This window comes from Aegilops tauschii, chromosome 7, assembly GCF_002575655.3.
Source record: "Aegilops tauschii subsp. strangulata cultivar AL8/78 chromosome 7, Aet v6.0, whole genome shotgun sequence".
Taxonomy (NCBI): Eukaryota; Viridiplantae; Streptophyta; class Magnoliopsida; order Poales; family Poaceae; genus Aegilops; species Aegilops tauschii.
In genome coordinates this window covers 507881867-507907317 of record NC_053041.3, presented here as the reverse complement: position 1 = coordinate 507907317, position 25451 = coordinate 507881867, and the positions used below count along the sequence as shown (strand labels likewise).

The 25451-nt window shown below is 48.3% G+C and overlaps 2 protein-coding genes and 1 long non-coding RNA gene across 3 annotated transcripts; all 3 read left to right on the top strand.

Moving 5' to 3' along the window:
- The first annotated feature begins 1842 nt into the window (after positions 1 to 1842).
- Positions 1843 to 3168, top strand: LOC141027312 (uncharacterized). The gene has a single exon (XM_073504307.1). The coding sequence runs from the start codon at positions 1843 to 1845 to the stop codon at positions 3166 to 3168; it is 1326 nt and encodes a 441-aa protein (XP_073360408.1).
- A 16972-nt stretch (positions 3169 to 20140) lies between these two features.
- LOC120969012 (uncharacterized) lies at positions 20141 to 21430 on the top strand. The gene is made up of 2 exons (XM_040396062.1): positions 20141 to 20741; positions 20880 to 21430. Exons 1-2 carry the CDS (start codon positions 20141 to 20143, stop codon positions 21428 to 21430), a joined length of 1152 nt encoding a protein of 383 aa, XP_040251996.1.
- Positions 21431 to 22590: 1160 nt separating this feature from the next.
- On the top strand, positions 22591 to 23308 carry LOC120969467 (uncharacterized). The gene is made up of 2 exons (XR_005763736.3): positions 22591 to 22777; positions 22855 to 23308. It is a non-coding gene; the product is annotated as an uncharacterized lncRNA (long non-coding RNA).
- The last annotated feature ends 2143 nt before the right edge of the window (positions 23309 to 25451 follow it).

The following is a 25451-nucleotide window of genomic DNA, read 5'->3' as shown; positions in this document are numbered from 1 at the left end:
GGCAAGGCGGCGACGGCGCAACCTTGCCGTGGGCTGGTGTCGTTGATCCTCGCCAGGAGCGGTGCTGATGGCGGAGAAGGTGGCGACGATGAAGGCTGCAACTCCGAAGAAACTGGCGAACCCGGAGTCGATGGCGGCGGGGGCTACTACGCCGGCGACGAGGACGGGGGGATTTGCTAGCCGGGGGGCTTCTAGGTCCCCGGTGGAGAGCAAGACTCCGGACCCGGCAGCGAGTCTCTCAGCTAGACTGGGAGGGATGGTGTTGATGGATAAGGAAGCCGACGGCCTCATCTTTGAGGAAACAGATCAGAGATTACCACAAGTCTCAAGATGGGCAGCTGTGGGCAAGGTATGCTCGGCTAGGCCGTTGAATAAAACAGTGTTGGAGAGGACCATGATCAGAGCATGGGGTCTGCACAAGGAGGCGCGCTTCAGAGATCTTGGGTCAAATATTTTTGAGGTACACTTTGGAAGTGAGGGAGATTGGAAGCACGTTATGAATAATGGTCCGTGGCAATACGATTTCAGTGTGCTAATCATGAAAGATTATGAAGGGGGAGTGAGGCCATCAGAGATGGTTTTTGACAAGATCGACATCTAGGTTCGAGTTGTTGATCTACCACCGGATAAGAGGAATGAGGATTTTGGGAAAGCTTTGGGCAATTGGCTAGGGGAAGTGGTGAAGGTAGACACAGACAAGGATGGCGCTGCCAGAGGTAAAGACCTTAGAGTCAGAGTAAAGATCCCTGTCCATGAACCGCTAGTGAGATGTTTTAACCTAAAAAAATCTAAGGATGATACAGTGGGCACTTGGTTTGACTTTAGCTATGAGAAAGTACCACACTTTTGCTTCGACTGTGGGAGACTAGTGCATGTTGGAGGGGCATGCATCCCACCAATTGATTCGTCTGACCAATGGGGGGAATGGCTGAGAGCATCCCCAGGCAGAAACAACTCAGGAAAGGAGGGATCTGTTGGTGGAGCTGCAAGCAACAGTAACAGTTTTGTCAGTACACAAGGAGGTGAAGGATTAAGGCCGAAACATGAGAGCCCCCCCAAGATGAGAGATCTACAGACGAAGAGGAATCTTACCACTGATTTTGTCAATGCTGCTGAGTCTTGCACTGGTGGGCACTCGAGACAGCCTAGGGGGGAGGTAAACAGCCCGAGGAAGGAGAATCAGAAGAAAGATGTGACAAGGGGTACCGACCTCCGGCAGGGACTGGAACAAAGGAGGGAGAAGGACATGCGAGACAAGCTCATGGAGCAGGGGCAATTTAGACAGGGTGGCGATAGAAGAGATGAGTTCAGCTACAGAAAAGGCAAGGACCCATATTTTGCATATGAACAGGAGAGACATGCAGATTTGCGCCGCGGGTATAAAACTGAATACGGGAAACCGGGTGGTGAACCCGGTATGCATGGGAAACATGATATGCATGGAGGCCTAGGCAGAAGAAGAGACTACTACGTAAGAAAGCACAGAGAGGGAGCTGAAGTACATCATAGCAGGTCTGCACAAGAGAAGGATGAGCATGAGAGCAAGAAGAGAAGGCCAAGGCAGATGTGGGTGGCTAAAGGAGATGGAGATAGGCAGGGTACACATGATGCTCTCATTCGCGATACGAGGCGTAAAACGTCGTCAGTGTTTGAACGCATCTCTGAACAAAATGACCAAGCGGCGGACCCCGAACAGCGGGGCCGCCGGGATCAATGAATATCCTAGCCTGGAACTGTCGGGGATTGGGGTTGGACTCGACAGTGGGCGAACTTAGAGACCTGATTAGGTCCTACAACCCAGCAGTGGTGTTCCTAAGTGAGACTAAGAAAAAAGCAAGGGCGATGGAGAGACTAAAGTGGAGACTAGGTTTTAAGGAAGGAGTGGCAGTGAACTGCAATGGAAAGAGTGGAGGACTCGCTTTATGGTGGAGGGGTAATGTTCAAGTCACAGTGAAGCCTTGGTGTCAGTATTTCATTGATGTTAATGTTGTGTTTGAGGGTAAAACTATGCGAATCACTGGATTCTATGGTGAACCCCGTACTGAGTTGAGGGAGAAATCCTGGGATGCACTAAGATATCTTCGGAGACAGGATAATCAACCGTGGTTATGCGTGGGCGACTTCAACGAAGCGCTACTTCAGTCCGAGCAACACAGGGGTAACCCAAGGAGCTTCAAGCAAATGGATGACTTTAGGGAATGCTTGGCCGACTGCGTCCTAGATGACCTAGGGTTTCATGGATACCCGTATACATGGGACAACAGGAGAGATGGGAGTGAAAATGTTCAGGTACGACTGGACCGTGCCACTTGTAATAATGATTTCCTTGGATTGTTCCCGGACACCTCGGTTGACCATGTCATGACGGAGGAGTCGGACCACATTGCTCTTATTGTGTCAGCTAGGGAGACGGCTCCTGATGTTGGACGGCAAGCTCCTAGGAAATTTATGTATGAGGAGATGTGGACAAAGCACGAGCAATATGATGAGATGGTGGTTGTAGCGTGGTTGCGTGCAGAAGCAAGCGGGCAAGGAGCAACCAAGACTTGCGGTAAACTCAAAGCAGTATCGAGAGAAATGCAACAATGGGGGCGGAAGGTCTTTGGCTCAGTACGGAAGCAAATCAGTAAGCTTAAAACTCAACTACAACATGCTAAAGAGAGGGCACTCGTTACTGGTATCTCACCGGAGGTACGAGAACTGGAAGATCAACTTCGAGACTTGTTTGAGAGGGAAGAAATTATGTATAAGCAACGGTCCAGAGTGGGCTGGCTGAAGGAAGGGGATCAAAATACCAAGTATTTTCAGAATAGGGCTTCTCACAGGAAACGGAAGAACACGGTGAAAGCACTCAGAAGAGATGATGGCAGTAAATGCATGGTTGATGATGAAATGCGGGCTATGGTAGCAACGTTTTATGCCAAGTTGTTTGCATCAGAGGGTTCCCAAGGGGCCGAGCGCATGCTAGAGCTGATTGATGAGTTGGTGAATGCTAATATGAATGCAAAACTGACAGCTCCTATTTTGGACAGCGAAGTTGAAACAACTCTTTTCCAAATGGGGGCTACAAAAGCTCCCGGGCCGGATGGACTGTCAGCCCTCTTCTACCAGAGACACTGGTCTCTGGTCAAAGAAGATGTTTGTGCAGCAGTTCGCGATTTCTTGTAGGGGGGATGTCCTCCCGAAGGCTTTAATGATATGGTGCTGGTCTTGATTCCGAAAGTTAACTCACCGGAGTTACTTACCCAGTTTTGTCCAATAAGTTTATGTAATGTACTGTACAAGATAGTAGCAAAGGTGCTAGCTAATAGGCTAAAGGGGATTCTTCCTATTTTGATCTCTGAGGAGCAAAGCGCATTTGTTCCAGGAAGGCTTATTACAGATAATGTGTTTGTTGCGTATGAGTGTGTGCATGGCATCAGACATAGAAAGAGAAAGAAACCTTTGTGTGCTGTCAAATAGGACATGATGAAGGCGTATGATAGGGTTGAGTGGATTTTCCTCGAACAAGTGATGCAAAAGTTTGGATTTGCTACAGAATGGATCGATATGATCATGAGGTGTGTGAGGACGGCCAGGTTCTCGGTGAAACTTAACGGTGGCTTCTCTAATATGTTTGATCCATCTCGTGGCCTTCGACAAGGAGACCCCTTCTCCCCATATTTATTTCTCTTTTGTGTGGAGGGGTTCTCAGCTTTGCTTAAAAAATCTCAACAAGACAAAAACATTTATGGAGTGTCGTTTGGGAGCACTGGCCCCCATGTGACACATATTCTGTTCGCAGATGATAGCATTGTCTTTCTGGAGGGGTCACAAAGCAACATGGAATCACTACGAGATATTCTCCTAGTGTATGAGCAAGCGTCTGGCCAGAGAGTTAATCTTCAGAAGTCATCAATTTTCTTCGGGAAGGGAAGCGATGAAAACAACAAGGAAATGTTAAAAGGAATTGTTGGGATCCAGTCAGAGGCACTCAGTGAGAAATACTTGGGTCTGCCAACTGTTGTAGGCAAATCAAAGGAAGGTACCTTCAAGCATGTGAGGGAAAGCTCGAAGGGAAAGGTACTGTGCTGGAAGGGCCAAGGCCTCTCGAAGGCGGCAAAACAAGTGCTCGTCAAATCTGGGTTACAAGCAACGCCAACTTTCACCATGAGCTGTTTTCAACTCTCAAAGAAAATGTGCCGGAACCTATCTACCATCTCGTCAAACTTCTGGTGGGGTTCAGCAAATGTTGAGAAGAAGGTGCACTGGGTAGCTTGGGATAAGATGTGCATGGAAAAGAGGGATGGAGGAATGGGGTTTAGAAACTATGAGGCGTTTAACCAGGCGCTTCTAGCAAAACAAGCATGGAGAATTCTTCAAACACCTCAGTCCCTTTGTGCTAGAGTGTTGCAAGCAAGGTACTTCAAACATGGCACCATTATGAATGCAACCTGCCCGGCTACTGGCTCGTTTACTTTCAGAAGCATTCTGTTCGAAAGAGACCTCCTTAGAGAAGGGGCGGTTTGGCGAATCGGCAATGGATCGAAGGTTCTAATCCACCATGAAAATTGGATTCCAAGGAAGGGCAGCCTGCGACCAAGATGTACGTGCATGGCACCACACGGGTGAATGACCTGCTTACTACAGAGGGGGATGGATGGGACCATGCTAAAATTGATACAATGTTCACTCCCGATGATGCTCAAGATATCAAGCAGATCTCGATAGGTGGAGCAGAGGTAGAAGACTATATGGCATGGAACTACACGAAGGATGGGGTGTACACCATTCGGCCAGGTTATCATCTCTTAATGAACATGAGGAGGGCGACCATAGGAAGGCCAGAAGCCTCGTCAATGGTGCATACCCATAGGAGTTGGTTAGCTCTCTGGGGTACCCACGCGCCAAACAAAGTAAAAGTGCACATGTGGAGACTTATGCGCAATGGGCTAGCTGTTGGGTCTGAACTTCACAGGAGGAGAATCAAACCTTGCATCTTTTGTGTAGCCTGTGGGAGGGAGGAAACTCTGATGCATAGGTTCTGGACTTGTCCCCATTCTCGACTATTTTGGCAACAACTGTCGGAGGAAAGAGCGCTCCCAGCCATGGCCCCGCCTGAAAACCTCGAGTCTAACCATGATGTGGGCCGGTGGCTGCTCAATTGGGTGAGCTCGGCTAGGGACGAAGAGAAAGAAATGGCGCTGCAAGGGATATATGGGATGTGGCTCGCAAGAAATGATGCAAGGGAGGGCAAGAGGATAGATGAGGCACACAATGTTGCAAGCTCAGTCTCAAGGTTCATGAATGAATGGATCGAAGCACTCCAGAAGCCTAGTCCGAGCAGGATAACACAAAAGGAGAAATGGATCCGCCCAAAGCTGGGCTGGATTCTGGCCAACACGGATGGAGCTCTTGCAAGGAGTACGGACAAGGGAGGGGGCGGGGTAGTGCTGCGTGATCATGATGGAGCTTTCCGTGGAGCCGCTACTCAGTTCTTCCCGAACTGCTCAAGCCTTGGAGTAGCCAAACTCAAAGCATGCAAAAAGGCATTTCAGTTTGCCCGGGATATCGGGGTGGCGAAGATCCATGTTGAGCTGGACTGTAGAGAGGTGATGTCTACTACGCAACCTTCTCCTTGTAGACGTTGTTGGGCCTCCAAGTGTAGAGGTTTGTAGGACAGTAGCAAATTTCCCTCAAGTGGATGACCTAAGGTTTATCAATCCGTGGGAGGCGTAGGTTGAAGATGGTCTCTCTCAAGCAATCCTGCAACCAAATAACAAAGAGTCTCTTGTGTCCCCAACACACCCAATACAATGGTAAATTGTATAGGTGCACTAGTTCGGCGAAGAGATGGTGATACAAGTGCAATATGGATGATAGATATAGGTTTTTGTAATCTGAAAATATAAGAACAACAAGGTAACTAATGATAAAAGTGAGCGTAAACGGTATTGCAATGCTAGGAAACAAGGCCTAGGGTTCATACTTTCACTAGTGCAAGTTCTCTCAACAATAATAACATAACTAGATCATATAACTATCCCTCAACATGCAACAAAGAGTCACTCCAAAGTCACTAATAGCGGAGAACAAACGAAGAGATTATGGTAGGGTACGAAACCACCTCAAAGTTATCCTTTCCGATCGATCTATTCAAGAGTCCGTAGTAAAATAACACGAAGCTATTCTTTCCGTTCGATCTATCATAGAGTTCGTACTAGAATAACACATTAAGACACAAATTAACCAAAACCCTAATGTCACCTAGATACTCCAATGTCACCTCAAGTATCCGTGGGTATGATTATACGATATGCATCACACAATCTCAGATTCATCTATTCAACCAACACAAAGTACTTCAAAGAGTGCCCCAAGGTTTCTACCGGAGAGTCAAGACAAAAACATGTGCCAACCCCTATGCATAGGTTCATGGGCGGAACCCGCAAGTTGATCACCAAAACATACATCAAATGGATCACGTGATATCCCATTGTCACCACAGATAAGCACGGCAAGACATACATCAAGTGTTCTCAAATTCTTAAAGACTCAATCCGATAAGATAACTTCAAAGGGAAAACTCAATCCATTACAAGAGAGTAGAGGGGGATAAACATCATAAGATCCAACTATAATAGCAAAGCTCGCGATACATCAAGATCGTACCATCTCAAGAACACGAGAGAGAGAGAGAGATCAAACACATAGCTACTGGTACATACCCTCAGCCCCGAGGGTGAACTACTCCCTCCTCGTCATGGAGAGCGCCGAGATGATGAAGATGGCCACCGGTGAGGGTTCCCCCTCCGGCAGGGTGCCGGAACAGGGTCCCAATTGGTTTTTGGTGGCTACAGAGGCTTGCGGCGGTGAAACTCCCGATCTATTCTGTTCCACGATGGTTTTAGGGTATATGGAGATATATAGGCGAAAGAAGTCGGTCAGGGGAGCCACGAGGGGCCCACGAGGGTGGAGGGCGCGCCCAGGGGGTGGGCGCGTGCCCTGCCTCGTGCTCTCCTCGTTGATTTCCTGACGTGTACTTCAAGTCTCCTGGATTGCTTCCGTTCCAAAAAATAACTCTCCCGAAGGTTTCATTCCGTTTGGACTCCGTTTGATATCCCTTTTCTTCAAAACACTGAAACAAGGGAAAAAACAGAAAGTGGCACTGGGCTCTGGGTTAATAGGTTAGTCCCAAAAATAATATAAAAGTGAAAAATAAAGCCCATAAACATCCAAAACAGATAATATAATAGCATGGAACAATCAAAAATTATAGATACGTTGGAGACGTATCAAGAGGCAGTCTGCATGGTGAATGGAGCTTCTAAAAACCTCTCTACGGCAGGCCCAATTGTGGAAGAAATAAAAGGACTAATGCAAGGAAGGCAGGGATGCAAAGTAACATGGAGGAGGCGATCTGCTAACCGAGCTGCTCACATATTGGCAAAGCTAGTTGTAGGAGATGAGGTGAGTCAGGAGTGGCGGCATGTGCCCCCTTGAATGTATCTTGGTTGTAATAGCTGATGAGATTCCAAACTTTGTTTAAATAAAGAATAAGTTCCACTAAAAAAAGAATACCCCGAAGCACAGCACACCACCGGTTAGATATGCGGATTCCTCCGGCCCTTCGGATTATCCAAAGGTTCACTGATCAGACACCAAGATGAAGAGACTATACCTGGCCAAACGGGCCGGCCCGGCACGGCATGGACCGGCTTGGGTTAAACGGGCCAGGCACGATACGGCCCGGCCAGGCACGCTAACTATTCAGGCCGTGTCGGGCCGGCACGGGTGCTGCCCTCCCAGGAACAGGCATGGCCCATGGCTAAACGTGCTGGCCCGTAGGCATGTCTGGCACGATATGGCGCGATTTTTCAAAAAAGAAGAAAGAAAAACCGTGGTTGGCCATGCGCAGGCGCGCAGCGCCGCAGCCAGCAAGGCACATCGATGCAGCCAGCAAACGACATGGCCCATCGATGCAGCAGTGCTGCATGCATGCATGCATGTTTGGCTCGCTGTGACACACCACTACACCAGCATGATTTTTTTATTTAAAAGTAGCACGTAGCAGCATGTTTGGCTCGCTGTGACACACTGTGCGTGCCATGTCGGGCTGGCACGCGGGCCCGGCATAGCAGCCCAGCCCAGGCACGGCCCTAGCCGAGCCACGTGCCAGGCACGGCCCACGTAGTCTCATGCCGTGCCGGCCCATGACGTGCTAGGCACGCGGGCTATCATGCTGGCCTGACTAACAGACCCGTTTGGCCAGGTATAGAAGAGACCCCAGCCCAAAAAATAGGATCTCCCATCCCTTGTGCTCTTACGGGCGAAAGGGGAGGCCACCCACCGCCGTCGGACCCTGGCGTTCCTCTTCCATCGCCGCCGCCTAGGTGCGCCGGCGGGCGAAGCCTGCCTGATGTGGGCGACGGCATGGAGCCTTAATTATGCGGGTGCAGCGGCAGACGACCGTGTTGGCTGTCGCGACGGCGCGTGGAGGGCCCAGATCCGCTGTCATATGGCACTTGCCGGCGCGGGCTGCGGAAGGCATGGGCCGGCAGCTGGTACTGTCCTATGGGCGGTGCTGGCCGGGGGCTGTGCTCGGGCCAGGGTGACGAAACAGTGGCGGTCCTTAGAGTTTTGACCAGTCAGCTCCGGGTCAGGGTGGTACGACCGTCGGTGAAAATCACGCCACTTCGGTCTTGGCGGACGATGGCAGCGTTGTTGACATCGTCTCCTTGTCGAGGCATAGTTGTTGCTGTCTGCGTCACCTTGCTTGGGCTGCTCCTGGGGAAACTCTATATCTGGGTCTCCCGGATCGGACGACGACGGAGCCTTCGGTGACGTTCTCCCTCCTGGGGGCATTGTCTTGGAGCAAGTGCTGACTGGAGGGGCCATGAGGTGGTGTGATCTGGCATCTACCGTGTCGGTGATGGTGTGTCTCGGCGGCGTAGCGCGGCGGGGTCCCGACGTTGGACGTGTGTTGATGGGCGCGTGTAGGGTTGTGGCACCGTCTGGCATCATGGTTGCGTTGACGGCAGTTGGGCCCGGCAAGGCCTATGCATTTATCTCTCCTGGAGATGGGATGGCGGAAGATGGCGACGGTGGATTCTAGCGCATGCGCATTGCTATCTCTTGAGCTTGCGTTGGTTTTTCCCTTAAAGAGGAAAGGGTGATGCAGCAAAGTAGTGTAAGTATTTCCATCAGTTTTTGAGAACCAAGGTATCAATCCAGTAGGAGACTACACACAAGTCGCCTCGTACCCACACAAGTCTCGAACTTTTTCAATCTTCACGCAATACATGAGCGTGAGCCATGGACATATCACTATATGAGGAATAGAATGGTGGTTGTGGAGAAGACAAAAAAGGAGAAGATAGTCTCACATCAACTAGGCGTATCAACGGACTATGGAGATGACCATCAATAGATATCAATATGAGTGAGTAGGGATTGCCATGCAACGGATGCACTAGAGCTATAAATGTATGAAAGCTCAACAAAAGAAACTAAGTGGGTGTGCATCCAACTCGCTTGCTCACGAAGACCTAGGGCATTTTGAGGAAGCCCATCATCGGAATATACAAGCCAAGTTTTATAATGTAAAATTCCCACTAGTATATGAAAGTGACAACATAAGAGACTCTCTATCATGAAGATCATGGTGCTACTTTGAAGCACAAGTGTGGCAAAATGATAGTAACATTGTCCCTTCTCTCTTTTTCTCTCATTTTTTTTCTTTGGGCCTTTTTTTATGGCCTCCATTTTTTTTCGTCCGGAGTCTCATCCCGACTTGTGGGGGAATCATAGTCTCCATCATCCTTTCCTCACTTGGGACAATACTCTAATAATGATGTTCATCACACTTTTATTTACTTACAACTCAATACTTAGAACAAAATATGACTATGTGAATGCCTCTGGTGGTGTACCGGGATATGCAATGAATCAAGAGTGACATGTATGAAAGAATTATAAAGGTGGCTTTGCCATAAATACGATGTCCACTATATGATCATGCAAAGCAATATGACAATGATGAAGCGTGTCATAATAAATGAAACGGTGGTAAGTTGCATGACAATATATCTCGGAATGACTATGAAAATGCCATAATAGGTAGGTATGGTGGCTGTTTTGAGTAAGGTATATAGTGGGCGTATGATACCGGCGAAAGGTGCGCGGTATTAGAGAGGCTAGCAATGGTGGAAGGGTGAGAGTGCGTATAATCCATGGACTCAACATTAGTCATAAAAAACTCACATACTTATTGCAAAAATCTATTAGTTATCGAAACGAAGTACTACGCGCATGCTCCTAGGGGGATAGATTGGTAGGAAAAGACCATCGCTCGTCCCCGACCGCCACTCATAAGGAAGACAATCAATAAATAAATCATGCTCTGACTTCATCACATAACGGTTCACCATACGTGCATGCTACGGGAATCACAAACTTTAGAACAAGTATTTCTCAAATTCACAACTACTCAACTAGCATGACTCTAATATCACCATCTTCATATCTCAAAACAATCATCAAGTATCAAACTTCTCATAGTATTCAATGCACTTTATATGATAGTTTTTATTATACCCATCTTGGATGTTCATCATATTAGGACTAATTTTATAGCCAAAGCAAACTACCATGCTGTTCTAAAAGACTCTCAAAATAATATAAGTGAAGCATGAGAGATCAATAATTTTTATAAAATAAAACCACCACCGTACTCTAAAAGATATAAGTGGAGCACTAGAGTAAAATTATCTAGCTCAAAAGACATAAGTGAAGCACATAGAGTATTCTAATAAATTCTGATTCATGTGTGTGTCTCCCACAAGGTGTGTACAGCAAGGATGATTGTGTTAAACTAAAAAGCAAAGACTCAAATCAAACAAGACGCTCCAAGCAAAACACATATCATGTGGTGAATAAAAATATAGCCTCAAGTAAAGTTACCGATGGACAAAGACGGAAGAGGGGATGCCTTCTGGGGCATCCCCAAGCTTAGGCTTTTGGTTGTCCTTGACTTTTACCTTGGGGTGCCTTGGGCATCCCCAAGCTTAGGCTCTTGCCACTCCTTATTCCATAATCCATCAAATCTTTACCCAAAACTTGAAAACTTCACAACATAAAACTCAACAGAAAATCTCATGAGCTCCGTTTGTATAAGAAAGCAAACCACCATCTTAAGGTACTGTGATGAACTCACTCTTTATTTATATTGGTATTAAACCTACTGTATTCCAACTTCTCTATGGTTTATACCCTTCGATACTAGCCATAGATTCATCAAAATAAGCAAACAACACATGAAAAACAGAATCTGTCAAAAACAGAACAGTCTGTAGTAATCTGGATCAAACGTATACTTCTGGAACTCCAAAAATTCTGAAATAAATTGCTGGACATGAGGAATTTGTCTATTAATCATCTGCAAAAAAATCAACCTAAAATTACTCTCCAGTAAAAAATGGCAGCTAATCTCGTGAGCGCTAAAGTTTCTGTTTTTTACAGCAAGATCATAAAGAATTTACCCAAGTCTTCCCAAAGGTTCTACTTGGAACAAACACTAATTTAAAACATAAAACCACATCTAAAAAGAGGCTAGATGAATTATTTATTACTAGATAGAACCAAAAATCAAGAAACAAAAATAAAATTATGTTGCCTCCTAACAAGCGCTATCGTTTAACGCCCCTAGCTAGGCATAAAAGCAAGAATAGATCTAGGTATTACCATCTTTGGTATGCAATCCGTAGGTGGCTCTCATAATAGATTCATAAGGTAATTTCATTTTCTTTCTAGGAAAGTGTTCTATGCCTTTCCTTAACGGAAATTGAAATCTAATATTTCCTTCTTTCATATCAATAATTGCACCAATCGTTCTAAGGAAAGGTCTACCAAGAATAATAGGACATGTAGGATTGCAATCTATATCAAGAACAATGAAATCTACGGGCACATAATTCCTATTTGCAACAATAAGAACATCATTAATTCTTCCCACAGGTTTCTTAATGGTGGAATCCGCAAGGTGCAAGTTTAAAGAACAATCATCAAATTCACGGAAACCTAATACATCACACAAAGTTTTTGGAATCGTGGAAACACTAGCACCCAAATCACATAAAGCATAGCATTCATGATCCTTAATCTTAATTTTAATAGTAGGTTCCCACTCATCATAAAGTTTTCTAGGGATATAAACTTCTAATTCAAGCTTTTATTCATAAGATTGCATTAAAGCATCAACGACATGTTTGGTAAAAGCTTTATTTTGACTATAAGCATGAGGAGAATTTAACATGGATTGGAACAAGGAAATACAATCTATTAAAGAACAATTATCATAATTAAATTCCTTGAAATCCAAAATAGTGGGTTCATTGCTATGTAAAGTTTTAACCTCTTCAATCCCACTTTTACCAATTTTTGCATCAAGATCTAAAAATTCCGAATCATTGGGACGCCTTTTAACGAAAGTTGACTCATCTCCAGTCCCATCATTAGCAAGATTCATATTGCAAAACAAAGATTTAATAAGAGACACATCAATCACTTTTAGATCTTCATCCCTATTATCATGAAGACTAGGAGAACACACTTTTACAAAGCAATCTTTCTTAGCACGCATCCTAGCGGTTCTTTCTTTGCACTCATCAATGTAAATTCTCATGGCTTTGAGAGACTCATTGATATCATGCTTAGGAGGAATAGATCTAAGTTTCAAAGAATCAACATGAAGAGAAATTCTATCCACGTTTCTAGCCAACTCATCAATTTTAGGCAATTTTTCTTCAAGCAAAGCATTGAAATTCTTTTGAGAAATCATAAATTCTTTAACACTAGTCTCAAAATAAGAGGGCATCTTATTAGAATTTCCATAGGAGTTGTTGTAGGAATTACCATAATTATTAGAGGAATTACTAGGATACGGCCTAGGATTAAAGTTTCCTCTTTACGCGTTGTTACCAAAATTATTCCTACCAACAAAATTCACTTCCATAGATTCATTATTATTCTCAATCAAAGTAGACAAAGGCATATCATTAGAATCAGAAGAAACACTCTTATTAGCAAACAATTTCATACGTTCATCCATCTTTCCACTCAACACATTAATCTCTTCTATCGCATGAATCTTGCGGTGTCCTTTCCTAGTGACAGTAGGGGCATCTAGAGTATTAAGTTCATAAGACCAGAGTAACGCATTAGGCAGGATGACATGATGTAGAGGGATAAACTCAAGCAATATGATATAAACCCCATCTTTTTATCCTCGATGGCAACAATACAATACGTGCCTTGCTGCCCCTACTGTCACTAGGAAAGGACACCGCAAGATTGAACCCAAAACTAAGCACTTCTTCCATTGCAAGAAAGATCAATCTAGTAGGCCAAACCAAACTGATAATTCGAAGAGACTTGCAAAGATAACCAATCATACATAAAAGAATTCAGAGGAATTTCAAATATTGTTCATAGATAATCTTGATCATAAACCCACAATTCATCGGATCTCGACAAACACACCACAAAAAGAATTACATCGAATAGATCTCCAAGAGAATCGAGGAGAACTTTGTATTGAGATCCAAAGAGTGAGAAGAAGCCATCTAGGTAATAACTATGGACCCGAAGGTCTATGGTAAACTACTCACACATCATCGGAGAGGCTATGGTGTTGATGTAGAAGCCCTCCGTGATCAATTCCCCCTCCAGCGGAGCGCCGGAAAAGGCCCCAAGATGGGATCTCACGGGTACAGAAGGTTGCGGTGGTGGAAATAGGGTTTCGTGGTGCTCCTGGATGTTTTCGGGGTATATGGGTATATATAGGAGGAAGAAGTAAGTCGGTGGAGCTGCGAGGGGCCCACGAGGGTGGGGGGCGCGCCCAGGGGGGCAGGCGCGCCTCCCTGCCTCGTGGCCTCCTCGCTTCTTTCTTGACGTCCACTCCAAGTCCTCCTGATCACATTTTTTCCAAAAATAACTCTCCCGAAGGTTTCATTCCGTTTGGACTCCGTTTGATATTCCTTTTCTGCGAAACACTGAAATAGGCAAAAAAACAATTTGCACTGGGCCTTCAGTTAATAGGTTAGTCCCAAAAATAATATAAAAGTGCTTAGTAAAGCCCATTAAATATCCAAAACAGATAATATAATAGCATGGAACAATCAAAAATTATAAATACGTTGGAGACGTATCACGCATGCGGTGCGTGCTAAGGGTCTATTAGATCGGTTGGTGCTCTCGGCTTGTCGTGGGGGAGCATGGTGAGGCCACAGGATTAGATGGCGTGCGTGGGTGCGCCAGTGCACTCTATCAGACTTATAGGTGAAGCGATTGAGATAGCCAAAAAGGTGGTTTTGGGTCGATCCATATATTTACTTTGTCAGACTCTGTTGAACAATTTAACAAAGATGACTGCATGCATCATTTGATGCAAAGGCCGGGTAACCCTCCTTTTCGAAAAAAATCAAAGGTTCACTAGACGTGATTTGCTTGATGCTTGCGTATCTTTACGTCTCTACCACAGAATGGGATCACACCCTAGCAGGAACAAAACATAAGACTGGTCTAATCATTTTTCTAAGTGGGATCCTATCTAGTTAATCACAAAGTGAATTCCACTTTGTGGCATGGACTGATTAGCAGAGCTTAAAGGTTTAGTTTCCGTGGGAATGGAACCAACCACCCGAGTTCAAATCATATATTTAGCACTCGTCCTCAATTTTTTTGCGGCGTTCGTCCTCATATTATTTGGATTCTTATAAGACTTTTTACACTATTTTTTACTGGTATAATATGCCCTTTGATTACGAGGTGCCCATGATGACCTCGCTAATACAAAGATATAGCAGCTCAGTCTCTCAAAGATGCTCACAAGCACATAGTGTGTGATCGTTCATAGGAGTGATTGTGTGTGTGTGTGTGTTGTGGCATCTGCGTGTCTTTAATGTTTTCGGGGGGGAAAGCATGAACCTTTGCACCATGTATTCATAAAGGGGTTACATGTTGCATTAGATTTTAACTCTCCTACACATTGCACCTTATGTCAACTCTAACCTAATCTCTAAATATGGTGCTACATTAACTTTTAGTAACAATTAGTGATGATTGAAATAAATAAGTTTGCCTCTTTTCGAAAAGTAAAGTTAAGCCTAACCATTCGGGGAGAAAGAATAACCCGCATTCGTACCATAGTTAAATTTGTGGGTTTATCCGACTTTTTAGAAAATCCAAAAGTTAATTAAAAATGATATATAACCATGTGACACATGTGGTAAGCAATTCAAACTATTTATGAGCAAAAATAAAAAATGATATATAACATTCTCGAAATCACTTTACCAGGGAATGGAATGTCAACCTAAAAGGAAGAGAACAAATAATGATTCCACTTTGCACTATGTATCTGTAAAGGGGGTGGCATGTTACACTACACTTTAATTTTCTTACTGCATTGCATCAGATTTTAGAAAGCTAATCCACTTCGCTTCACATTGTAATTGGAGAATCTCTAACATGTGTGGGGGGACAACTTTTGTTTTTTATGCGTCCAGTGTGAGCTCCGCAGTTAGCCAAATCCGCACAACGTGTATGTTAGCCATCACCCAATCTCTAGATATGATGCTAACTTTATTAACTTTTTTTAGCGAAACAGAGACCTCCCTCTTCGATTCATATGAAGAAACCATATGGTCTTAGACCAGCTACTCTAACTTTTTTACTCCCTCCAGTCCCTTATATAAGGCCACAAAACTCAAATTACAGGTACCAAGATAAAATTTAATGATTGCTTTGCAAGTAACAAGTTTCCCGCAAAAAAAACTTTATTAAGAAGTTGATTATTGAATTAGTTTGACCTTTGCAAATAAAATGAAATTGTGCATAATCATACCAGAAGAAAGAATAACCCAGGCGCATATGACTTGTTAAATCTGTGGATTTGTCCGGCTCTTGAGATTATCGAAAAGTTAATTAAACATGATTTGTTAGATTTTTTGCATCACTATCCCAGAGAACGGGATGACACCCTACCAGGAAGAGAACAAAAGATAAATGATTATTCGAAGCAGGACATCATGATTCAAGAATGACAAGTCCTTTCCATAAGAAAGAAAGAAAAAACACCAAAGGAGGTAGTAGTACATATCTCTGATATGGTTGAGCATATATTCATGAGGTTCACATATCACCACCTGTCATCTCAGACGGAAATAAAGTGTCCGCATACAACGTTCTCTGTCTTTTCAGATAGTACATTTACGAATGCTGCTAACTGTGCTAGGTGATGAGTGCGAAGTGATTCGCCACACGATGCTCAATCGCTCAGGGGGCTACTGCCAAGCGAAATACTCGAGAAAATCCATTTGTTTGCTGCGGACTACGTCGAAAGGAGCCGGCCGCGGGTAGTGCCCGACCTTTTTTTTCTTCAAAACGGAGGCAAAAAAATTGCCTCATCGATTAATTAAGAAGAAGAGAATTGCCCAATTAATTTATGAAAAACCGGGTGAAAACCGATCCAGTGGTGGGTGCTGCAACCGCGATGCGGCGGCTCGACGAGCACTACACGGAGAATAAAATGATCACGCCATACACATACGCATTCGCCTGTCAGTCTGTCGCGTTCGATCGTACGGGCTATTCCTAGGTCAATACTCAGCAGTAGTGTTGCTAGCAGGATGGATAGATATCACGGCGCCATTTCTCCGTCGCTGTGCTCGATTCGCCGCGCAATTTTGACGTGATGTAAGATACCCTAAGAGCATTTCCACCCGTGGCCGCAAGACGCCCCCAAGGAGCTTTTTTTAGCATCAGCGATAAAAAAATGTCCCAGCCGCATCACCGGGTTCACTTTGCGCCGGATTAGCAAAATTTACAACCGCCGCACGCAAGGCAAACCCAGGGAGCCAGGGGGCAGCTGGGGCGCCGGCGCTTAATTTTAGCTGCAAAAGGCCCACTGTCAGCCTCTCTAATCCCTCTCTCATTCCTTTTCCTAGCTAGGCCCACCACGTGCCTTCCCCGCTGTCGCCCGCGCCCGCCCCCGCTCGTTCGCTCCGCGCCTCCCCTGCTGGCCCTCGCCGGTCCGCTGTGCGCTCTGTCGCCGGAGGGCCGCCCACGCCCAGCCGCCTCAGCCTCACCCTCCCTGGCCATGGCTCGCGCGCACGGCGCCTTCCTGCTGCAGATGCTGGCGGCGGCGGGCCTGCAGGCCGTCGCGATCGCGGCGATCGTCGCAGTCATGCAGATGGACGACCCGCGGTGCCGGCCGAGCCTGCCTCAGTGGGGCGCCATCATGGTGTACCCGAGCGACATGGACCAGCTGCAGTTCCTGCTCAACCCCAAGTTCGTGGAGGCGGAGTGGTTCCTCCACGCCGCGCTGGGGCGCGACATCGACTTCCTCGACCGCAACCTCTCGGCGGGTACGGGAGCGCGAAGGAGGCGCGACAGAGCGGGCAGGACGGGTTGGCGCGAAGCCACGGGTCGACGCAGCTGGAGTGGGAGGCGTGGCGGCACGCCAGCAGGAGGTGGAGCTTGGCGTCGCCACACGCACTGGCACATGGCGCAGTCCCTGGACGACCTAGGCAGCGCGGCGAGGGACGACGCCAGCGCGAACAGCGGCAGCCGCCCGATGAGCCGCTCCCTCTCCGCGGCCGCCTCCTTCGACTGGTCGGCCACGGGCGCCGCCGTCGCCGGGGCCACCGCGGAGCCGCGGACCGCCACGAGCGGGCGCGGAGGCGCCGAGGGCCCCAAGGAGGAGGAGAAGGAGCAGCGGCACAGACTGCGGCTGAAGTAGTGGATGGAGATGGACGCCAGAAGCATCACCACCACGATTACGACGATGATAAGGATGCTCGGCGATATCCCCGCCATGCGCCCGCTCCCGCGCGCGTCGTCCCCGCTCCCACCTCCTCCTCCCTCGGCCAAGTGGGGCACCACCGGCACCCCACGGGCACCCTCCGCATCGACCCACCCTTAGATGCCTACAACGACACCGTCAACTTCCTCCTCGCCTCCTACATCCTCCCCCACGTCACCGCCGCCGCCGTCGGCATCAGCCCCAACCTCATGGGCTACGCCTCCACGCTAGCATCCTAGCGGTGGAGGCCGGGCAGGACGTGGTCGTGGTGATCTGATGTACCAGCGCGCCTACGAGACGATGTTGGAAGCGCAACGAGTGGAAAAAAATCCCCCCGGCCCACTGTCAGCCTCTCTAATCCCTCTCTCCTTCCTTTTCCTAGCTAGGCCCACCATGTACCTTCCCCGCCGTCGCCCGCGCCTACCCCCGCTCGTCCGCTCCGCGCCTCCCCTGCTGGCCCTCGCCGGTCCGCTGTGCGCTCCGTCGTCGGAGGGCCGCCCACGCCCAGCCGCCTCAGCCTCACCCTCCCTAGCCATGGCTCGCGCGCATGGCGCCTTCCTGCTGCAGATGCTGGCGGCGGCGGGCCTACAGGCCGTCGCGATCGCGGCGACCGCCGCAGTCACGCAGATGGACGACCCGCGGTGCCGGCCGAGCCTCCCTCGGTGGGGCGCCATCGCGGTGTACCCGAGCGACATGGACCAGCTGCAGTTCCTGCTCAACCCCAAGTTCGTGGAGGCGGAGTGGTTCCTCCACGCCCCGCTCAGGCGCGACATCGCTTTCTCGACCGCAACGTCTCGACGGGTACGGGAGCGCGAAGGAGGCGCGACAGAACGGGCAGGACGGGTTGGCGCAAAGCCACGGGTCGACGCAGCTGGAGTGGTAGGCGTGGCGGCACGCCGGCAGAAGGCGGAGCTTGGTGTCGCCGCAGAACACGCACTGGCACATGGCGCAGTCCCTGGATGACCTAGGCAGCGCGGCGAGGGACGACGCCAGCGCGAACGGCGGCAGCCGCCCGATGAGCCGCTCCCTCTCCGCGGCCGCCTCCTTCGACTGGTCGGCCACGGGCGCCGCCGCCGCCGGGGCCACCGCGGAGCTGCGGACCGCCACGAGCAGGCGCGGCGGCGCCGAGGGCCCCAAGGAGGAGGAGAAGGAGCGGCGACACAGACTGCGGCTGAAGTAGTGGATGGAGATGGACGCCAGAAGCATCACCACCACGATTACGACGATGATAAGGATGCTCGGCGATATCCCCGCCATGCGCCTGCTCCCGCGCACGTCGTCCCCGCTCCCACCTCCTCCTCCCTCGGCCAAGTGGGGCACCACCGACACCACCACGGGCACCCTCCGCATCGACCCACCCTTAGATGCCTACAACGACACCGTCAACTTCCTCCTTGCCTCCTACATCCTCCCCCACGTCACTGCTGCCGCCGCCGGCATCAGCCCCAACCTCATGGGCTACGCCTCCACGCTAGCATCCTGGCGGTGGAGGCCGGACAGGACGTGGTCGTGGTGATCTGATGTACCAGCGCGCCTACGAGACGGTGTTGGAAGCGCAACGAGTGGAAAAATCCCCCCCCCCCCCCGGCCAGAAATTTCGCCGGCAGCCCCCAAGCGGCGAAAAAAATTGTCTTCTAGGAAGGCAAACGAGTGGAGATGCTCTAAGGCCTGACCACTCTGAGCTATCAGGCCAACTCCACCGCGCGACCCCATCTTGTCCGGGTGCGTCCGTTTGGGGTAAAACGGACGAATAGCGCGACCCAACGCGCGGCCTCAAACGGACAAATGTCCGGATTCCGTCCGTTTTCGACCCATCCCCGGCCCAAACTTGCGCTCGGTTTGGGGTGAAACGGACGCGCGCGGACGGCCTCGACGCACGCCCTTGTCCCCCCCGTGGCCCGCCTATCGGGGACACTAACAGTCCCTCCGCTCCCAACGCTTCCACCCTCTCTCCCCGCCCCGCCCCGCCGCCGGCGCCGCCGCTATTCTCCGGCCGCCTCCTCGCCGCGCAGCCCCCGGCCGTCCATACCAAACCACGTCTCGACATGGCCGCCACCACGCTCGCGCTTTCGCCGTAGTTTTGGCCGTCGATCGGAGGAGGTTTGGCCGTCGCCGTCTTTGCCGGTGGCAGAGGGGACACGACCGCCGGCGACGTACCACGGCGGCCGCGGCAGCTTCCGAAGAGAGCTCCAGAGCGGCCAGTAGCCGGCCGGCAACTAGTCCTGCTGCATCGAGGTAATCATCGCGGCCTCTTCGCCACCACGACTGCAAGATGTTCGACATTTTGCCCACAAAGGTATGGACAGTGGAGACGATTTTTTCTTCCATCACTTCCTTTGTTCATCGGACGATTCGTCGTCGGATGATGAAGATCTTGTGGTGGCTGCACTGGTCGTTCACGACCACATTCAACGGCAGCTTCCTCGGTACAGGGGGTCAGTCCCTGGCCGTGCTCCCAACCTGAACCGCAACAGGGAGAGAGGCCACGCCCTGCTCTATGCCGATTACTTTGCGAACACCCCGCTTTTCAAGCTGGATAAATTTCGTCGCCGTTTTCGTATGTCAAGGCATCTGTTCAATCGTATCCGAGAGGGAGTGGTTGCTCATGACCCATACTTCGAGTGCAAGTTGGATGCCCTTGGCAAGCTTGGATTCTCCTCTTACCAGAAATGCACCGCGGCCATCCGCATGCTTGCATATGGAATTCTAGGCGATCTGGTGGATGAGTATGTGCGTATGAGTAAGACAACATGTCTGATGTCAATGTACAAGTTCTGTCAGGCTGTGATCGAGGTGTTTGGCCCAGAGTACTTGAGGCAGCCAACTGCCGCTGATACAGATAGATTGTTGGCGACCAACGCAGCTAGAGGCTTTCCAGGCATGCTTGGCAGCATAGATTGTATGCACTGGGAGTGGAAGAACTGTCCATTTGCTTGGCAGGGCCAGTACAAGGGGCATGTCAAGGCGTGCACTGTCATATTAGAAGCGGTGGCTTCACGGGATCTTTGGATACGGCATTCTTTCTTTAGCATGGCAGGTTCTCACAATGATATCAACGTGCTGCAGCGTTCTCCAGTCTTCGCAAGGCTTGCAGAAGGCCACTCCCCACCTGTCAACTTTCAGATCAACGACCACCAGTATAATAAGGGATACTATCTAGCTGATGGTATATATCCTCAGTGGTCAACTTTTGTGAAGACAATCTCGAAACCCCAAGGTGAGAAGAGAAAGAGATTTGCCCAAATGCAAGAGAGTGCTAGAAAGGATGTGGAACGTGGTTTTGGTGTGCTTCAATCCCGGTGGGGTATCGTTCGAAACCCTACACTGTCATGGGATGAAAGGAAGCTTTGGAAGGTGATGACTGCTTGTGTGATCATGCACAACATGATCGTCGAGGACGAGCGTGATGAGAGCATCTTCGACCAAGGATTTGATTATCAAGGTGAAAATATTGAGCCCCTGCACCAAGACCCGGCCACATTTGAACAGTTTGTCCAATTCCACCGTGAGATGCGTGATTGGCACACTCATTTGAATCTTCAAAATGACTTGGTTGAGCACGTGTGGGATCACATTGGCAACCAATAGATGTATTGGTTCATTTTATGTGTAGTCAAGACAATTTCGATTTGGCTGTAAAACTATTTTATTAAAGACAATTTCAGTTGGGATGTAAAACTATTTTAATTTTCAGACAAATATTTGGACGTGCAAACTAGTTTTGATGAAAATATAGGCATTTTTGGCCCTGACGGATAGGATGGGGCAAAGGGATGCGGCCGTGCGATGGGCGCACGGCCACCGCATCTCAGGACACGCCCGGACACGACCCCAATTCCCTACCCAAACCGACAGAATCCGGACAAAACGGACGTCCGTTTGGGGTAGCGCGGTGGAGTTGGCCTCAGGCAATGCGGCGATCGATGGTGGCTCTGGTTGGTGACTCGATGTGTGAGTTGTGTGCTGCCAGGAACCAGGTCTTCACGCATGCGAAAGGGAGATGGGGAAAGGGGGGAAGCCGCATGCCTGAGGGAGAGAGACGGAGCACCGGAATTTGTTCTTGCATGTTCATACATGTCGATGTTGCATCCCGATCGTGTGCCCAGGAGTGGCTTCCAGGCGCGCCATCGTGTCGTTTGGTGTGGTGTGGATGGTGCCTTTACTGCCTAAAAGGTGCTCATGTGCTCCTGTTTGCTTAGCTGGCAGTAGTGCCCTCTTAATTTTCGATTTTTTATGGTTCGGTAATCAAGCAGTTCATGGACGAGATATTGCGGACGCGCAACACACTTTTTTAACCTAAATACTTAGAAGTGTAGCTACACTATCTGGGGCTCCCGAGCGCACGCGTCATGTCCGTTGGATATCCTTGCATGCGAGATCCCTATCGCCCCGTCCAAGAACCTACCCCTTTCTCCGTCCTGCCCTCTGCTCCCGCCGCCGCCTCGCCCATCGCCACCACCTCCACCTGCGTGCCTCCGCGGCCAACACCTCTTCCGGTCGTTGCAATCAGATGCCACAACCACCTCTAGTTGCCGCGGCCGCACACCACCACAGCCGGCATGGTCAACGCCTCCATTAGGCCACCTTCCTGCCCCCAAGCGCTGCCACGAAGTAGCCCTTTCCCCCAACCATGGATACGCTCAAGGACGGAGCTCGTCGCTCCCGGAGGCTGTCGTCCTCCCTGGTGATGAACGTGGCTGAGAGACGAACCTCATTTGTGACGCGGATCTGGATTTGGTGTCGTCTGTGTCGTTCACGATGTACCCTATGGCCACCATGCGGCCACCATGTGCCTGCACCCAGTAGGCTCCGCGCCTCCTCTCCCTGCCCAAGCTCCTCCTCCCTTGACTCCCCTTTGTGGAGACATTTTTTTGACACAATTTCTGGTCCGACGAGTCCTAACTGGCAGCCTGACTCCGACGAGCCCGTCTACTGGTGAGTCCTACTGTCGCTTATGCTACTGTCGTGGTTTTAGACAACCCATGTCAGGTTAAGAAAATTGCTCATGGCAGGTCGAAGGAAAAATCAGAGAATAAAATTGATTGGCATCTGTGTGTCGAGGTTAGCATGTGCTTGGCCATGGCAGCGACAACACGGCCGACGGCAGCTGCTGGAATGTGTGCCTCATTGCTTTTTGAGTCACTAGCAACTATTCTTCCATAAGTAGTTGTGCTCAAAATAATGTCGCTGAAGATGGTGGCAGCAACAACAGCAGCACCAGGAGGATGTTGGATGCCATGCGTGTTCAGAGGAAACAACAATTCAGAAATTGGTGATGATCCAGCCTCGTCAAGCTAGCTAGCTAGTGTTGTTAATTTGTTAGAGATGGAGCTAAATACTAGCATATGCATGTCTGATCTAGACTGATGAGCCTGACAGAGAAGCAATTATTTTATTGAGTTACAGCTGATGCATGATGGAGCAGCAGAGCAATCAATTAAGCTGTCAAATTATGTTAAGTGTATATATACTAGAATATGCACAATCACACGAGTCCCAGTACATCCAAAAATTGCTTGAGACCAACATTGCAGTTGCCTAATTTTATCACCCGTTAGAAAATATAGTTTTTCCTTTGCCCTTTGTTTCATTGCAGCACAATTTTCTGCCTGCAATGAAACACACAGTTTGCCTACAAATCATATAATTTTTGCCGCAATCAACTATGTATCTTGCCGACAAAAAACTAATTTCCAATGACTTATTCTGATTTATTTTTTGGTTGCATTTTTTTTAGAATTTAGGTTTTGTTTTACCACAAAACCACCGGCTGCAAAAGCTTTATGTACTTGCCTACATCTCAACACAATCTTTGTTATGAAGTAGTTGCAAATAGTTGCTCAAGTTTTTAATATGGGTTGCCTGGAATTAAACGGAAGGTTGCTTTAAGTTTTACTAAATCGATAGGGCCTGGAAACAAGGGAGAGGTGTGGATTTTGTACTCCGCTGAGTGGCTTCTCTTGTGATGGTGTCACGCCTGATATGGGGATTGAAGGGGGTTGGGCAGCATTGGATTTAGAAGGCGACTTTCCACTCTAAGGATAGAGTAGTTACTTGGATTTCGTTAAAAGAGTTGCATTTTGTGTGTGTACCGCAGTTGCTTAGTTTTGTTGGGGCAGTTGCTCGGAATCGTTTTTGAACATTTTGTTGCATTTCTGCCTTTTGTAATGCAGTTGCTTGGTTTTTCTAGGACAGTCTCTTCCTTTTTACTTGAACAGTTTTGCATTTTGTGTTTTTAATTGAGTTGCTCAGATTTTTGCTAGGCCAGATGAGAAGTTGCATGGGGAGGGGGGTCCGATAGTTTTCCACAAAGGTTATTCAAGTTTCTCACACATTGCTTGCTTGTAAGTTTTTTAGATTATCATCTCCGAGTTGAATACGCATACAGACTGAGAAGATACATCTAGGAAGTAGTTCCTGGTGGCTTAGAAATGATGTGATGATTGATTTGCATGGTTATTTTGACAGAAGGGTGCAGAATATGAGTAAACTGGCCATGATAGTTTTAGGATTAGAAAGTTGGGATACACATTGATATTAGCAAGAGTAGTAGCTTATTTCGGTAGTGCACACTCAATTTTCAGGAAATATAGCTAGAACCAATATGGCTAACACACAAGCTTCTACTCTCGATGTGGGGTTGTTTGCTGGAATGTGTGCACATTTTGCAACCCCTGATATTAGTAGTTGATGCACATCTGCAAAGAGTTGCTCAGACTCAATCATGGGAAATCCATGTAGTTTTCTTTAGCCTCTCTTCTCAGTCAAGCTAACAGATAGGTGTTTTCTTGTGAGATGAGTGATGGACTAAATTCATAGGTAAGTTGTACACGACAACAGTCAATGCACACCAAGCCTTATTGAAATTGGAAAGGAACTTTTTAAGATTTGTTGATGGAATAAGCTCTTCTTGATTGGATAGGTTGGTTCAAACAAGTGTTCTTTTTGGCCCTGCTATTCCTGGTTGCATGTGTTAGTTAAGAATTTCCTGCTATTCTTAGTTGCATGTGTTAGTTAAGAATTTCCCACAGTTGCCCACAATCAATCGTAGAGTTGTCCAAAGCCATGTATCCAGTTGCCCACAATCAACCATACACTTGTCTAAAACCATGTACCCACTTGCCCAATCCTCATGAACAGTAACATTACCAAGACCATAATTTGGCTAATATGCAAATGTTTTGGATACCTTTCAAGTTTGTGTCATAGAGATGTGTCAAGAATTTATCTCCTCGGGTGGAATCCCTTTGGTATGCTCGTAAATATTTGGCGAATAATCATACATGGGGAGCAGGGTGGAGGTGGTCATGCGGACGTAACTAAAACCGTGATCCTCCTCCTCCCAGTCATGCTCCTCCTCCTCCCAGCTATACGGCTATTGCCCCGATCCTCCTCCCGTCGATGCGCTCCACGCGAAGCACACCACCGCCCCCACCCTCCACCCTAAAGTAGATGCTAGGGGAGTTGCTTGATTTTTCTACAACAAGTGCTTGGTTTTGCTACGACAGTTGCTTGTTTTTTTGCTAGAACAGTTTTGCATTTTGTGTCCTTTTGTAGTTGAGTTGTTTGAATTATTACTAGAACAGATGAGAAGTTACATGAGGGAGGG

What these genes read in the sequence shown, in the direction of transcription:
- LOC141027312 (XM_073504307.1), top strand. Translation starts at nt 1,843, where the DNA reads ATGGAGAGACTAAAGTGGAGACTAGGTTTTAAGGAAGGAGTGGCAGTG.
- LOC120969012 (XM_040396062.1), top strand. Translation starts at nt 20,141, where the DNA reads ATGGACAGTGGAGACGATTTTTTCTTCCATCACTTCCTTTGTTCATCG. An exon ending in CATGCTTGGCAGCATAGATT is followed by an intron (nt 20,742 to 20,879) that starts GTATGCACTGGG and finishes TTAGCATGGCAG; the next exon opens with GTTCTCACAATGATATCAAC.